The 17733-nt window shown below is 42.7% G+C and overlaps 1 protein-coding gene across 9 annotated transcripts in view; it reads right to left on the bottom strand.

The window, feature by feature from the left end:
• Nucleotides 1–249: 249 nt before the first annotated feature.
• LOC119958360 overlaps nucleotides 250–17733 on the bottom strand; it is a 93674-nt gene continuing 76190 nt past the window's right edge. For 6 of the 9 annotated variants that reach the window (XM_038786818.1, XM_038786825.1, XM_038786822.1 and 3 more), the window contains 7 exons: nucleotides 15565–15585; nucleotides 12636–12650; nucleotides 10796–10816; nucleotides 8670–8690; nucleotides 5776–5790; nucleotides 3197–3294; nucleotides 250–1221 (listed from right to left, as the gene is read on the bottom strand). In XM_038786818.1, coding sequence (XP_038642746.1) covers nucleotides 1188–1221; nucleotides 3197–3294; nucleotides 5776–5790; nucleotides 8670–8690; nucleotides 10796–10816; nucleotides 12636–12650; nucleotides 15565–15585 — 225 coding nt within the window. In that variant the 3' untranslated portion in view covers nucleotides 250–1187. Of the gene's footprint in view, nucleotides 1222–3196; nucleotides 3295–5775; nucleotides 5791–8669; nucleotides 8691–10795; nucleotides 10817–12635; nucleotides 12651–15564; nucleotides 15586–16664; nucleotides 17172–17733 lie in introns of those variants that run through there. The other 3 variants (XM_038786820.1, XM_038786823.1, XM_038786827.1) reach the window with 3 other exon arrangements.

The raw sequence follows: 17733 nt of genomic DNA, 5'->3' as shown, positions 1-17733 counted from the left end.
CCATTTTAACCTTTCAACTTTCACATTGAAGAACATAAAATGAAATGAAAATCGCTTATTGTTACAAGTATGGGAACTTGCTGTATCGGTCAATGTTTTGAAGGCATATTCCTGAATATCACCTTTGTGTCTGATCACAGTTAATATCGGTTTGTGGCTGCCAACAATATTCAAGAATTATGATTGCAGAAGATGAATATGTGTGTGATGATGATCAAAGGGATTGAAAAAAGAAATCTGACACATCACTTGTCATTCCTGAATCTTTTATTAAGCTAGCAAGGTGCAAGTACATTGTTTATCATTGGAATCCAATCCCACTCTCCCAAACCCAACTGACACACTTGGAATTCAACTCAACTCAACCCAGGGAAAAGCAGCTGATCTAATGGGTTCATCTCCAGCACCCAACTGAGTCCAGCTCAAACCATGGAGCAAGCCAACTTTTACTGAGAAGGAAAATCAGCAAGACCACAGCTCCAAGTTGTTTTCCTTGTTCAAAACTCATAAGAAGACAACTTTGGATTTTGAAACCGGTCTTGATGAACTCTTAATCAATGTGCTTGACATCCAGTTTTCGATCTGCGCAGTGGAATCGAAGAAGAAAGTGGTTTCTGATTTTGATTAAGATTTCACCGTTACGTTCCCCGGGAGTTCCCCTCAGTTTCAGATTTGAATTGAAAGTTTGTTCAACTTCCTGTCCCACAAAGATAATAATTACATTCAGTTGACATCAGTACCACCCTTCATTCTGCAAAGATGTTTCATTTGAAACGTCAGAGCCAGTCACTCCAAGATTACTCCAAAATGCCTCAGGGGAGATGCAACTTTAATTGGACTCGGGAATTATGGTTGGAAGAGATCACGTCAATTTTTAACTAAAATATTTTAAAACTAATCCATGAATCAAGGAGGACAAATCTTCAGTTAAGGACGTTACTTGACGAATAAACATTCATTCTCCAAGGATCTCCAGTCAGAGACCAAGAAGGCCTTTATCCCAACAGGTTGTACCATTTCTGGTTTTTGTGATGGTCACCAACAAAGAGGTTGGTCCGCGGTGGTGGGTTGCGGTGTTACTGGAGCATCAGTTGTCCTCCGTATTCCTGATCCAATGGTGAAGGGATGTCCCTTCTTGAGCAGCTACTGATTTAACGCGAAGCAGATTATGAGCAGCAATAATCATTTCATCCATTAGGGATCCAATCCAGAACGTGCTTCCTAGAAATCGAGACAGACATATTAATGAACATCATTGTTCAACGTCAACTTCATCAACTGAGAATCAAGAGCCCAGGTGGATATGAGGCAAATGGAGTTGGTTGTGAATAACTATGAAGCAGGAAAATAACAAAACATGATTGTAATGAAAACTATCACTTCAGAATGGCGTGGAATAAGGATATTAAGTAGACTGACTGTCAATATTCATTAGGTAAAGGGTAAAGTCGTCACAGCCCCAGATGACCATGGGCTGCTTTCCCCTTAGAGGAGGGGAGCTGATTGGTGGGGATTTAACCCGAGGTCACTCCTCAGGCGAGGGGCAAGGTTGAGAAGGTGGGGCCATCATGAATAACCTCATTACAATCCCACTGACTCCCACAGCTCCCTCGATTGAGGATCTTCACACTGCCTCCTGTAAGATTTCATTCTCCCAAATTCTTTATGGGATAACTCAGAGCCAGTAAAGACTCAATTGCTGTCAAATAGAAAGGGCAGAGCGTTGAGACAGGACATTTTCTTCAAATGTCATTCGTTAATCTTTCCTAACCAAGGGGCTCTAAGAATACAAGTGATTGTTATTGGTTGTAACCAATCATAGGCCTGGCCTTCTACTGACTCACTGTCTAGCCATGGCTCAGTTGGTAGAACTCTCAATTTTGGCACTCAAGGTTCTGGGTTCAAGTGGTACTCCAGGGTCTGTCCACCATCATCAAGGCCGACACACCCAGTCCTGCACTGTTTGAGGTGTCGTCTATTGTGTGAGATGTTAAAATGGGAGTGATATTTTGAAAGACAGTAGGGAAGTTGTCCTGACCAACACTTATCCCTCACCAGAAAATACGCCATCGATCGGTCATCAGCACCTCACTGACTCCAAATTGGCGACCGTGTTTCCTCTATTACAACAGTGACTCTTTCAGGTAACATGTCCTCAGAGGGCACTGCCAACAATGGAGGGCTCTGGCTGGATTGGTCCGGGATTAGACTTGACCAAAGTACTGCAGTTATTTACCTTCTGCTGTATGGCTGATAAGGAAACTTGCCCCCTTTGGGCCGAATTCTGCTCCGATGTCTTCTGGTCTTTTATTGCCTGTCATTGACAAAGGGTCTGTAGGCTGGTTTACAGAATTTACAGTGCAGAAGGAGGCCATTCGACCCATCGAGTCTGCACCAGTCCTTGGACAGATCATCCTACTTAAGCCCACATCTCCACCCTCTCCCCGTAACCCCACCTAACACTTTGGACACTAAGGGGCAATGTATCATGGTCAATCCACATCACCTGCACATCTTTGGACTGTGGGAGGAAACCGGACCATCCGGAGGAGACCCATGCAGACACAGGGAGAAAGTGCAAACTCCACACGGACAGTCACCCGGGGCAGGATTGAACCCAGGACCCTGCAGCTGTGAGGCAGCAGTGCTAATCACTGTGCCACCACGCCGCCCCCTTGTTCACCCACGTTATCAATGCACCTTCCATAGCCATCCAGTCCTGATGTGGGACTTGGACCCAGAAGTTGAGGCCCAGAAATAGAATCATTGGGGCAGCACGGTGGCCTAGTGGTTAGCACAACCGCCTCACGGCGCTGAGGTCCCAGGTTCGATCCCGGCTCTGGGTCACTGTCCGTGTGGAGTTTGCACATTCTCCCCATGTCTGCGTGGGTTTCGCCCCCACAACCCAAAAATGTGCAGAGTAGGTGGATTGGCCACGCTAAATTGCCCCTTAATAGAAAAAATAATTGGGTAATCTAAATTTATAAAAAAAAAAGAAATAGAATCATTGCCCATTGCACCACAAGACCCCACTTACACCAGTGACTCCATTTCACCAAGTATTGAATTGGTTGTAAAGTGCTTCAAGACATCCAATGGGAATTTAAAGAACTATATAAATGCAAGTCTCATTTTTCAACCCCGAACAGAATAACGGAGTCATGTTTTAATATAAACTCTTAAAAGATCCATTTACCAGAAGGATGACTTATGAGGAACCATCAGAGTGACATCAGCGACATTGTCCATAGTAGCAGTAACAACCAGGGGGGCAATCGGCGTCACAGCTGCAGCCTGGGAAGGATATGCAAGGTGAATTTAGTTCAATTATTTAAACCAGCTTTTTCCAATGCTTTTATCACCAGGAATGAGGTTCAGGAGTTCTATGAATGTTCAGAAACCAGAGAAATGCCACCTAACCTCCCTGTGGGAGACCCTTCAGCACACGGATTACAATCGTTCAAGAAAGTCGTCCACCACCATCTTCGTAAAGGATGCTGGGAATAGACAAAACACGCCAGCGATGCCCATCGGCAGTGTGTGGGTCCATTCACCAATTTCTGGGGCATCTTACTCAAGCGAAGACAACGAACAAAAACCCTCACATATACAGTGGGTCCAGAGTTCTCATAACCGTACAGTTGCTGCAAATCGAAGGCCCTGTACCCAGGAGGAACTTTGTGGTTTTGAAATTCTAACACCAGTTTGGGGAGGGGGGGGGGGGGGGAGAACAGCAACGATAAAGATTCTTGGACGTTGAGTGTCCAAAAAAATTCATAGAAAAGATGTTCAAAAGGTAATGAGGAAGAATGAGGCTTCGGGATAATAAGAGAGAAAACCCTACGACACTGGAGCCTGTTACAAAATGTTCCTAATCTCCCTTCACTTTCTATTTGGCTCATTGGTCTCCAGAAATTGATGCATCAGAACTCAGAATAAATCGATTATCTGGGGAATTATTAGTCTAACCGCCGTTGTTGGCAAACTCCTAAAATTTGAATTCAGTTCATTAAATCAATCTGGAATACTAAGCTGATCGCAATAAAGGTGACCATGTAACTATTGGATCATGTGGAAAACTAAAGTGATTCACGAATCGCTCCTCAGGCAAGGCAATCTGCCACCCTTACCCGGTCTGACCGACATGGGACTCCAGACCCACAGGAGTGTGGATGCCCTCTGAAATGGGCAAGTTAGTCACTCACTTACATTCCAGTAGCTGTGGGTGGATAGAATAAAAGTCCTGACAGCGAAAAGATATCCTGGTGTCTGGTAGAACAGGAAATGAAGTAGTCTGGACAGGAAGTTGTTCAATGGCCAGGAAACAAAGCACTATGGGAAGTACCGATTACTTAGTAAATTTTAAACTCCCAGACACTAAAATGATGTTTTGGCAGGTGTGTGGATTTATATCTCTGCTTAGCTGCAATATCTCTTCAAAGTGACCAAAACAATTAATACCACTGAGTGGAGAAATCTCCATTGAATCCCAATCAATGTTTTGGAACAAAAGATTTGTATAAAGTCAGAAAGTTGAACCTTTTTGTACATTTCAAATTGCTCCAAATGCAACATTTCTTTCTTGGCAAGGATACCGGGGGGTTTTTAAAATTGAAGCTTTTCATCAATCGTAGAATCTCTCCAGTGCAGAAGGTACATCGAGTCTGCATCGACCCCCTGAGGGAACACCCGACCTAGACCAACTCCTCCACCCTATCCCCATTACCCCCCACCTAACCTGTACATCCCTGAACACTCAGGGGGATATTTATATCATGGCCAATCCACCTCACCTTCACCTCTTTGGACTGTGGGAGGAAACCGGAGCACCCGGAGGAAACCCACGCACACACGAGGAGAAAGTGCAAACTCCACACAGACAGTAACCCAAGGCCGGAATTGAACCCAGGTCGGTGTGAGGCAGCAGTGCCAACCACTGTGCCACCAACAATGATCGATGGAACATTACTGGACGGCAGGTTGTGGTTAAGCTGCGTGACATTACTCTGGCTGTTGTGAATTGAAAATATGGGATCACGTCCAGCGGGTAACTGCAAGTATTTTACACAGATCACTGAATCGAATCATCACAGACAATGGTATTGGCATTTTGCCCATTTCACTCAGTGTCGTTATTAGTGGCTGATACAAAGGTACTTCCGTCGGTCTTTCACTGTTTTCATCATTTGATTACAGCTGATTATCACCCGATATTCGTGGCATTATGCAGCAAGAGGGGAAAGTTTGGCATTTCTTTATTCTTTCACGGGATGTGAGTATCAATGATTATCCTTGAACTGAGAGTCTTGCTCAGTTACTATAGAATCAACCTCATTGCTGAGGGTCTGTAGCCAGCCAGACAAGGGAAGGATGTCAGATTCCCTTCCTGAAAGGGAATTAGTGATCCAGCAATTATAGTTTCAAAATCGCCATGACTGAGACTAGCGATAAAATGTAAGGATTATTAATTGAATTTAAATTCCACCAGCTACAGCAGCGGGATTTGAACCTGTGTCCCCAAGCATTAGCCTGCGGCCTCTGGATCACTTGTCCAGTTGACATTACCCCTGTGCTACCATCTCCTACTAAACATCTCAGGCATGAGCTGCTCGCCCCATCAATAGTTTGTTGTAACATGGAGGTAGATATGAGTGAAAGGGCGGCGGTGTGGGGAATGGATCCGTCTTTCACTCCCATCGACAGTTTTGTTCCTCACACTCTCTGGTCTTATTCGTGGGGATGCAACAGATCTCGAAAAATAAAGACAATACTTGCCATAATTTCCATATCCTGTGGAACAAACAGATTGGTGTCAACACCGTCTGCAGAAAATGACTTGGAAATCCACATTTTCTATCCAAGCAGTTCAGCAATTGTCACTTTTAGCACGGCGCTGATTTGGGTCTTTCCAAAACTAAAGGAGCATTCCTGTTTTATTTCATTTTTTTTTCATCACTTCTCCCTTTTCCGATCAACATCGAATTTTTTCGCATCAAGGCAATATTTATCTCCATGACAAATTCTAGCTTGGCATTAATTTTAACAAACAACACGCATTTTACCCTTCAGCCCCACTTCATTTCAATTTATTTAAGTTAATTTTGGTTCTATTTTTTGATAAGATCACTCGGGGACAGATAATGTATGAGCGATCTATTGAGCTATCTAATATATAAGCAGAAAATACAATGATATGCAGAGTGACAGATAGTATTGAGGAAGCAGGGGGGCTGTAGAAGGATTTGGACAGGCTAGGAGAGTGGGCAATGAAGTGGCAGATGGAATACAATGTGGAAAGTGTGAGGTTAGGCACTTTGGAAGGGAGAATGGAGGCATAGACTATTTTCTAAGTGGGGAAAAGCTTCGGAAAGCAGAAGCACAAAGGACTTGGGAGTCCTTGTTCAAGATTCTCTTAAGGTTAATGTGTCGGTTCAATCAGCAGCGAGGAAGCCAAATGCAATTTTAACATTCATGTCGAGAGGGCTAGAATACAAGATCATGGATCTGCTTCTGAGGCTGTATGAGGCTCTGGTCCGACCCCATTTGGAGTATTGTGAGCAGTTTTGGACCCCATATCTAAGGAAGGATGTGCTGACCTTGGAAAGGGTCCAGAGCAGGTTCATCAGAATGATCCCTGGAATGAAGGGCTTGTCGTATGAGGAACGGTTAAAGACTCAGGGTCCGTACTCGTTGGCGTTCAGAAGGATGAGGGGGGGATCTTATTCAAAGTTACAGGATACTGTGATGCCTGGATAGAGTGGACGTAGAGAATATGTTTCCACTAGTAGGAAAAACTAGAACCAGAGGACACAATCTCAGACTAAAGGGACAATCCTTTAAAAGAGAAATGAGGATGGATTTCTTCAGCCAGAGGGTGGTGAATCTGCCGAACCTTTGCCGCAGAAGGCTGTGGAGTCCAAATCAGAGTGTCTTTAAGACAGAGATAGATAGGTTGTTGATTAATAAGGGGATCAGGGGTTATGGGGAGAAGGCAGGAGAATGGAGATCAGACAAATGTCAGCCATGATCGAATGGCGGAGCAGACTCGATGGGCCGAGTGACCGAATTCTGCTTCTATGTCTTATGGTCTTATCTGACATTCCTTTGTCAGGTATTCAATGAAGCTTTCATGCAATTAAATATAACGAAAATTGTTTGGGGTACAGAATTTATTTCAACCTTGCTAAGTTCTTCAGTTGAATCAATTTTCATTACGGTCTGGTTAATGATCACATTTCCGATAGGACTGATTTTAAGAGCTCAGAAAGCCTCCAATAGGACAGAATTATATATTCACATTATAACCCGATGGTAATCTGTCCAACAGCTATTTGAAATATTCGGCTTATTTTGAGCATTGCCTTTATTAATGAGCATACGCTGGTTGGGGCGGTAGATGCCATGGGTGATGTGTTGGGCAGGCTGGGTAGATGTGGACGGCACTTGATGCAGTGACGCGAGAGACAGACCTCCAACACTTGATAAGATGCAACACGATTTTATTTAACGTCTTAACTATTATACATGTTCAACTGTGGGTTGACACTGTGCTGACTTGACTGGAGACCTAGTACTACCCTGACCTGACTTACGAGCTACCGCATGGTGTTTGCACTGGCTATGCACACGAGCTCTGACTGTCTCAGAGGCTGGGTCCAGAGAGAGCGGGAAACCTGGTGCCCTCTGGCTTTATAGTGGTTGTGTCCTGTCTGGTGATTGGCTGCTCTGTGGTCTGTGTGCTTCCTGGCCATCCTGTGTGTCAATCACTGCCTGTCTACACTCCATTATATACAGAGATGTATATTATGACAATGGGTTTAACCACTGTCAACTGCTTTGTCAAAGAGTCATCGGACTCGAAACGTTTGCTCTTTTCTCTCCCTACAGATGCTGCCAGACTTGCTGAGATTTTCCAGCATCTTCCCCTTCGGTTTAACCACTGTTGTTGCCTTCAGATACTCTCCCTGCCCTCCGAGCATTATTGGAATCACCAAGTGAGAGCCTGGTGGCTGGCTTCGCCTGGACAGGATCTGAACATAGAACATAGAACAGTACAGCACAGAACAGGCCCTTTGGCCCTCGATGTTGTGCCGAGCAATGATCACCCTACTCAAACCCACGTATCCACCCTGTACCCGTAACCCAACAACCCCCCCCACCCCCCCTTTAACCTTACTTTTTTAGGACACTACGGGCAATTTATCACGGCCAATCCACCTAACCCGCACATCTTTGGACTGTGGGAGGAAACCGGAGCACCCGGAGGAAACCCACGCACACACGGGGGAGGGTGTGCAGACTCCACACAGACAGTGACCCAGCCGGGAATCGAACCTGGGACCCTGGAGCTGTGAAGCATTTATGCTAACCACCATGCTACCGACAGCAGCATATGAAATTTGCTGTTATCATATTTCATTGGGTCAGCTGAACATTTTGTCAATTAGAAATGTCAGTCCTGCTCTACCTTCTCGGAACAAAAACATATATTCATTCCTTGACCTGCATTGACCCCGTGAATACTTTGTAACGAGGGAATAGACGTCAATGTGCAGGGTAATTGGTGAGAGACGGGGTTTGTGATTGGCTGACATCAAAATCTTTTATTATTCAGCGCCTGTGACCTTATTCCGTGTTGAAAATCAGATCAGTAAAATTAAAATCATTACCTTTGTTGTAGTAGCTGTTTCCTGCGGAAAGCAAAGAATAGATTGGTGTTAACAGTTTCTGAAGAGAGTGTTTTGGAAATCTACATTTTGAAAGCAATTAGATTCCCAATTGGAACATTCAACAACGTAAGCATTATAAGGTTGGTGTGGTTCTTTCAAACATTAAATGAAAATTTCCATTCAAATTATTTTATTTTCATGGTTATTCCTATCTCCTTCCTTTGCAGGCGAATATCTAACTGTTTTGCATCAATGTAGAGAATAAAATGCAAATTTCTCTCCTTCATAGTTTATGTATTTACCTAGGTTTTGAACTAAAGTTTACCATTCACACCCAAATTTCAACTTGCTTAAGTTATTTATGTCTCTAATTTATACTTGAATTATTTGGGGACAATCCTGCATGAGTTGTGTAAGTTGCTTTCTTCTCTCTGTTATTTAATGCCGTTTTTAAAGATTTCATCATTTAAAATAAGTCAGAACTGTACGTCAGCAGTGCAGCAATATGTATAAAACAACAAAAATACTGCAGATGATGGAATCCAAAACAAGAAACAGGTTTCTCTCCTGATAGATGGGACAGGCCTGCTGAGTTTTATCAGCAATATTGTTAAATGTGCATTGTGGTCTGGTTAATGATCACATCTCAGAGCAGGACAGACTTGAGTGACCCAGAAGGATCCTGATTGGATAGGGTTCTAAGTTCATTTTGAAGCTGCTTCTTCGCTAGTAGGTAAGTTGGAAATAATTGGCACAGCTGATTGGCTAGAGCTATCTAATTTAACGTTAAACATTCAGCTGCTGGACAATTCCAGCCAATGGTATGAATGACTTGGCCCGATGTTGACCATTGCCTTCACTGCTGACTGTACGCAGGGGAGTTAACCATGGCTATTCTCACTGTTGCTATCTTTCAATACTGATAGTTCATTGCTGTGTAATCATAAGGGGAGAGGCCAACGACCAGATATTTCCGGACACGATCATAAGGTCAGCTAAACCTCTAGTCAACTACAAAATTTGGGCAATACTAATTTTTGCTATTTTTTGGGAAAAAAATATATTTTCCTTGTCGAGTAATTTTGAGAACAGAAAATTCTCCTAATTAATACTTTGTAGTGAGGGATTAAATGTGAATGTACAGCGAGCGTAATGGTGCATTGAAGGGATTGCGTTTGGCTCTCATCAATATCGTTTCTGCTCGGAAACTGTCACTCTGAGGGGAGTGGAATGTATAAAATTAAAGATAACTCTTTACTAGGATAATAGTTGTAATCTGTGGAACAAACAGATTGGAGTTAACATTGTTTGCAGAGAACAAATTGATATAGTACATTTACACAAAACGAGTTCCACAATCGTTACCTTGCACAATGTTTCACAAAGTGCGGTTCGCGACCCACAGGAGGGTGTCAGAAGGGTCACGGAGTGCAGTGTCTCAAAAATATAAACCGCAGGGATAAGAATAAAAAAGGGCAGACTAGGAACAGAGAATGTCATTTGAAATTCAGGCAAGGAATGAGGGAAAGATCAGGAATGAGGCTGATATAGCAATGATTGTACAGGAGAGTTGAAGGTGGCATAGTAGCAGAGTGGTTAGCACTGTTGCTTTGCATCACCAGGGTCCCGGGTTCGAATCCCATTTGGGTCACTGTTTGTGTGGAGTCTGCACGTTCTCCCCGTGTCTGCGTGGGTTTCCTCCGGCTGCTCCGGCTTCCTCCCACAATTCCCGTAAGATGTACTGTTAGGTGAATTGGACGTTCTGAATTCTCCCTCTGTGCACCCGAACATGCGCCGGAATGTGGCGACGAGGGGATTTTCACTGTAGTTTCATTGCGGTGTTAATGTAAGCCTACTTGTGACAATAATAAAGATTATCTTATCTGCAGGTGGGGAATGTGGATTACATATTCTAATAACAGAAACATACACAATTCCTGACCAGTAATTGCAATAATAGCAAATAAACCCCATGAGTACGGTGTGACAAGGGAGTAGATGTCAATGTACAGGGAGATGGGGCAGGGATGGGATTTGTGATTGGCCGTCATCTACATCTTTTATTGTTCAGTGTCTGTGTCCTTATTCCTTGTTGAGAAACTGATCAGTAAAAGTAAAGACATTACCATGGGAGTGGCCGCCGGATCCTGTGAAAAGAATAGATTGGTGTTAACACGTTTTGACAGAATCTATTGGAAATCCACATGTTCAACATAATTAGTTCTACAACTGGAACAATAAATGGTGCAAGGATTATGGGTAGCATTTGCTCTTTCAAAAATTAAATTAAAATTACGAATCATAATCATTTTATTTTAGTTTATTAATTTTCCATCCGTTCATTGATGAAGATTTATCTTGCATCAATCCAGAGAGTAAAATATAAAGTTTGCTCCTTCACAGTTTCTTTATTGAGCTAAGTTTTTACAATTGACATGAACATTGCCAATCACACTCACTTCATTTCAACACCCTTAATTTATTCATGGCTCTAATTTATACTGGGATTATTTGGGACTGATCCTATATGAGTTGTGTGACATTCTCCTCTTTATTATGTAATGCAGTTTTTGTTAACAATTTATTGTTCCAAATCGATCAAATCAAACTGTGTGACGACAGTGCAGTAATGTTTCTATTTATTTGATCAATTAGCCTTGCGGTCTGGGTAATGGTCGTTGAGCAGGGCAGGACAGACTTGAGTAACTCAGAAAACTCTGTATTGGATAGAATTATAACGTCACTCTGTTCCTAACTGTTGACCAACAGGCATGTTGGAAATATCTGACACAGCTGATTGGATAGAACTATCTCATTTGTTGTTAAAAACATCCAGCTCCTGGCCTGTCCCAGCCAATAGTCTGAATGACTTGCCCCGATGTTGATCATTGCCTTCACTGCTGACTGTAAACAGGTTGGGGAGGTAAATGCCATTTACCATGGCTATTCTCACTGTTGCTGTCTTTCAAAACTGTTCGTTCATTCCCTTTCTTACAGGAATCATAAAGGGAAAGGCCAAAGACCAGCAATTCCTGAGCAGGGTCTAAAGTTTGCTGTTATCTTTTTTTGATATGTCAGCTGAACCTCTAATCAACCACACAATTTGGTAAATCTCATTTTCCGTTGCGTTGAGAACTAAAGTATATTTTTAGAACATAGAATATAGAACAGTACAGCACAGAACAGGCCCTTCGGCCCTCGATGTTGTGCCGAGCAATGATCACCCTACTCAAACCCACGTATCCACCCTATACCCATAACCCAACAACCCCCCCCCCCGCCCACCTTAACCTTACCTTTTAGGAATCTACAGGCAATTTATCATGGCCAATCCACCTAACCCGCACATCTTTGGACTGTGGGAGGAAACCGGAGCACCCGGAGGTAACCCACGCACACACGGGAAGGACATGCAGACTCTGCACAGACAGTGACCCAGCCGGGAATCGAACCTGGGACCCTGGAGCTGTGAAGCATTTATGCTAACCACCATGCTACCGTGCTGCCCTTTTAACTTGAGTAATTTCAAACAGAAAACTAACTGAATACCGCATTCAGGCGGAGAATCGCTCGTCAGCTGAAAATCGGGGGTGTTTTGGTTACCCCCCTAGGTACCCTCTTGCCCCAGCCAACCCATCAATGAGATGGGCAAGCTCCAGCGCAACCAGTGCCACCTGCCTGGCTGGGGTGAGAATGTGTGAGGCGTCGAGTGCTTATGTGCAGTTCCTGCTTGTCAGGCTCCCCAGTGCCGATCCCGACCCCGTCGTATCGCACATGGGCATGCATTGGAATTGCCCGAATTCCATGTGCTAGCCCAATTAATGTCCTACATTGCTCTAGGACCAGAGTCACTTTTGGTGCGGTACAATACTCGCGATTCACTCCCATCGACAGTTTTGTTCCTCACTCTCTCTGGTCTTATTCGTGGGGGTGCAACAGATCTCGGAAAATAAAGACAATACTTGCCATAATTTCCATATCCTGTGGAACAAACAGATTGGTGTCAACACCGTCTGAAGAAAATGACTTGGAAATCCACATTTTCTATCCAAAAAGTTCAGCAATTGTCACTTTTAGCACAGCGCTGATTTGGGTCTTTCCAAAACTAAAGGAGCAATCCTGTTTTATTTCAGTTTTTTTGATCATTTCTCCCTTTTCTGATCACTATCGAATTACTTCGCATCAAGGCAATATTTATCTCCATGACAAATTCTAGCTTGGCATTAATTTTCACAAACGAAACACATTTTATTCTTCAGACTCGCTTCATTTCAATTCATTTAAATTAATTTTGGTTCTATTTTTTGATAAGATCATTCGGGGACAGATAATGTATGAGCGATCTATTGAGTTATCTAATGTATAAGCAGATAATACAAAGATATGCAGAGGGACAGATAGTATTGCGGAAGCAGAGGGGCTGCAGAAGGACTTTTGAGCAGGATGGGAGAGTGGGCAACGGAGTGGCAGATGGAATACAATGCGGAAAAGTGTGAGGTTATGCAACTTGGAAGGAAGAATGGAGACAGAGTATTTTCAAAATGTTAGGGAATCAGAAGCACAAAGGGACTTAGGAGTCCTTGTTTAAAGTTCTCTTAAGTTTAATGTGCAGGTTCAGTCTGCAGTTAGGAAGGCAAACGCAATTTTAACATTCATGTTAAAATTGCTCCGCCTCTTGCTCCGCCCTTCCCGGGGCGATATATAGACCGGCCACCTGTGGGCGGCACTCATTTGCACAGCACATACTGGCAGGCGAGTTCCTGGATAGTTCCGAGTTCCTCGTTCTCACGGTCTCACAGTGAATTGACGGAATAACTTTGGAGTTAACAGTTTCTGGAGAGAGTGTTTTGGAAATCTACATTTTCAAAGCAATTAGATTCACAATTGGAACTTCAACAATGCAAGCATTATAAGGTTGGTGTGGTTCTTTCAAAAATTAAATGAAAATTTCCATTCAAATGATTTTAATTTCATGGTTTTTCCCATCTCCTTCCTTTGCAGGCGAATATCTAACTGTCTTGCATCAAAGTAGAGAATAAAATGCAAATTTTTCTCCTTCATAGTTTATGTATTTACCTTGGTTTTTAACTAATGTTTAACATTCACACCCAAATTTCAACTTGCTCCAGTTATTTATGGCTGTAATGTTTACTTAAATTATTTGGGGACAATCCTGAGTTGCGTAAATTGCTTTCTTCTCTCTGTTATTTAATGCCATTTTTAACTATTCATCATTTAAAATAAGTCAGAAATGTACGTCAGCAGTGCAGCAATATGTAGAAAACAACAAAAATACTGCAGATGATGGAATCTAAAACAAGAAAATGGTTTCTCTCCTGATAGATGGGACAGGCCTGCTGAGTTTTTCCAGCAATATTGTTAAATGTGCATTGTGGTCTGGTTAATGATCACATCTCAGAGCAGGACAGACTTGAGTGACCCAGAAGGATCCTGATTGGATAGGATTATAAATTCATTTTGAAGCTGCTTCTTCACTAGTAGGTAAGTTGGAAATAATTGGCACAGCTGATTGGCTAGAACTATCTCATTTGACGTTAAACATTCAGCTGCTGGACAATTCCAGCCAATGGTATGAATGACTTGCCCCAATGTTGACCATTGCCTTCACTGCTGACTGTACGCAGGGGGGTTAACCATGGCTATTCTCACTGTTGCTATCTTTCAATACTGATAGTTCATTGCCTGTGTAATCATAAGGGGAGAGGCCAACGACCAGATATTTCCGGACACGATCATAGGGTCAGCTAAACCTCTAGTCAACTACAAAATTTGGGAAATACTAATTTTTGCTGCTTTTTGGAAAAGAAAAATATTTTCCTTGTCGAGTAATTTTGAGAACAGAAAATTCTCCTAAATAATACTTTGTAGTGAGGGATTAAATGTGAATGTACATCGAGCGTAATGGTGCATTGAAGGGATTGCGTTTGGCTCTCATTAATATCGTTTCTGCTCGGAAACTGTCACTCTGAGGGGAGTGGAATATATAAAATTAAAGATAACTCTTTACTAGGATAATAGTTGTAATATGTGGAACAAACAGATTGGAGTTAACATTGTTTGCAGAGAACAAATTGATATAGTACATTTACACAAAACCAGTTCAACAATCGTTACCTTGCACAATGTTTCACAAAGTGCGGTTCGCGACTCACAGGAGGGTGTCAGAAGGGTCACGGAGTGCAGTGTCTCAAAAATATAAACCGCAGGGATAAGAATAAAAAAGGGCAGACTAGGAACAGAGAATGTAATTTGAAATTCAGGTAAGAAATGAGGGAAAGATCAGGAGTGAGGCTGATATAGCAATGATTGTACAGGAGAGTTGAAGGTGGCACAGTAGCAGAGTGGTTAGCACTGTTGCTTTGCATCACCAGGGTCCCGGGTTCGATTCCTACTTGGGTCACTGTCTGTGCGGAGTCTGCACATTCTCCCTGTGTCTGCGTGGGTATCCTCCGGCTGCTCCGGCTTCCTCCCACAATTCCCGAAAGACGTACTGTTAGATGAATTTGTCGTTCTCAATTCTCCCTCTGTGCACCCAAACATGCGCCGGAATGTGGCGACAAGGGGATTTTCACTGTAGCTTCATTGCGGTGTTAATGTAAGCCTACTTGTGACAACAATAAAGATTATCTTGTCTGCAGGTGGGAATGCGGACTACATCTTCTAATAACAGAAACATACACAATTCCTGACCAGTAATTGCAATAATAGCAAATAAACCCCATGAGTACGGTGTGTCAAGGGAGTAGATGTCAATGTACAGGGAGATGGGGCAGTGGTGGGATTTGTGATTGGCCGTCATCGACATCTTATATTGTTCAGTGTCTGTGTCCTTATTCCTTGTTGAGAAACTGATCAGTAAAAGTAAAGACATTACCTTGGGAGTGGCCGCCGTATCCTGTGGAAAGAACAGATTGGTGTTAACACGTTTTGACAGAATCTATTGGAAATCCACATGTTTAACATAATTAGTTCTACAACTGGAACAATAAATGGTGCAAGGATTATGGGTAGCATTGGCTCTTTCAAAAATTAAATTAAAATTACGAATCATAATCATTTTATTTTAGTTCATTAATTTTCCATCCGTTCATAGATGAAGATTTATCTTGCATCAATCCAGAGAGTAAAATATTAAATTTGCTCCTTCACAGTTTCTTTGTTGAACATTGCCAATCACACTCACTTCATTTCAACATGCTTCAGTTATTTATGACTCTAATTTATACTCGGATTATTTGGGACTGATCCAGTATGAGTTGTGTGACATTCTCCTCTTTATTATCTAATGCAGTTTTTTGTTAACAATTCATTGTTCCAAATCGATCAGAACTGAATGACGACAGTGCAGTAATGTTTCTATATATTTGATCAATTAGCCTTGCGGTCTGGGTAATGGTCACTGAGCAGGGCAGGACAGACTTGAGTAACTCAGAAAGCTCTGTATTGGATAGAATTATAACTTCACTCTGTTCCTAACTGTTGACCAACAGGCATGTTGGAAATATTTGACACAGCTGATTGGATAGAACTATCTCATTTGTTGTTAAAAACATCCAGCTCCTGGACTATCCCAGACAATAGTCTGAATGACTTGCCCCGATGTTGATCATTGCCTTCACTGCTGACTGTAAACAGGTTGGGGAGGTAAATGCCATTTACCATGGCTATTCTCACTGTTGCTGTCTTTCAATACTGTTCGTTCATTCCCTGCGTTACAGGAATCATAAAGGGAGAGGCCAAAGACCAGCAATTCCTGAGCAGGGTCTAAAGTTTGCTGTTATCTTTTTTTGATAGGTCAGCTGAACCTCTAATCAACCACACAATTTGGTAAATATCATTTTAAGTTGCATTTAGAACTATAGTATATTTTTACCTTGAGTAATTTCAGAACAGAAAATTAACTGAATACCGCATTCAGACGGAGAATCGCTCGTCAGCTGAGAATCGGGGGTGTTTCGTGCACCCCCCCCTAGGTACCCTCTTGCCCCAGCCAACCCATCAATGAGATGGGCAAGCTCCAGCGCAACCAGTACCACCTGCCTGGCTGGGGTGAGAATGTGTGAGGCGTCGAGTGCTTATGTGCAGTTCCTGCTTGTTAGGCTCCCCAGTGCCGATCCCGACCCCGTCGTATCGCACATGGGCATGCATTGGAATTGCCCGAATTCCATGTACTAGCCCAATTAATGTCCTACATTGCTCCAGGACCAGAGTCACTTTTGGTGCGGTACAATACTCGCGATTCACTCCCATCGACAGTTTTGTTCCTCACTCTCTCTGGTCTTATTCGTTGGGGTGCAACAGATCTCGGAAAATAAAGACAATACTTGCCATAATTTCCATATCCTGTGGAACAAACAGATTGGTGTCAACACCGTCTGCAGAAAATGACTTGGAAATCCACATTTTCGATCCAAGCAGTTCAGCAATTGGCACTTATAGCACGGCGCTGATTTGGGTCTTTCCAAAACTAAAGGAGCAATCCTGTTTCATTTCAGTTTTTTTCATCACTTCTCCCTTTTCCGATCAACATCGAATTACTTCGCATCAAGGCAATATTTATCTCCATGACAAATTCTAGCTTGGCATTAATTTTCACAAACAAAACACATTTTACCCTTCAGCCCCGCTTCATTTCAATTTATTTAAGTTAATTTTGGTTCTATTTTTTGATAAGATCATTTGGGGACAGATAATATATGAGCTATCTATTGAGCTATCTAATATATAAGCAGATAACACAAAGATATGCAGAGGGACAGGTAGTATTGAGGAAGCAGGGGGGCTGCAGAAGGATTTGGACAGGCTAGGAGAGTGGGCGACGAAGTGGCAGATGGATTACAATGTGGAAAGTGTGAGGTTATGCACTTTGGAAGGAAGAATGGAGGCATAGACTATTTTCTAAATGGGGAAAGGCTTTGGAAAGCAGAAGCACAAAGGACTTGGGAGTCCTTGTTCAAGATTGTCTTAAGGTTAATGTGCCGGTTCAATCAGCAGCGAGGAAGGCAAATGCAATTTTGACATTCATGTCGAGAGGGCTAGAATA

The sequence above is a fragment of the Scyliorhinus canicula genome, chromosome 29, assembly GCF_902713615.1.
Source record: "Scyliorhinus canicula chromosome 29, sScyCan1.1, whole genome shotgun sequence".
In the NCBI taxonomy this organism is placed as follows: Eukaryota; Metazoa; Chordata; class Chondrichthyes; order Carcharhiniformes; family Scyliorhinidae; genus Scyliorhinus; species Scyliorhinus canicula.
This window is presented reverse-complemented; position numbering and strand designations above follow the sequence as displayed.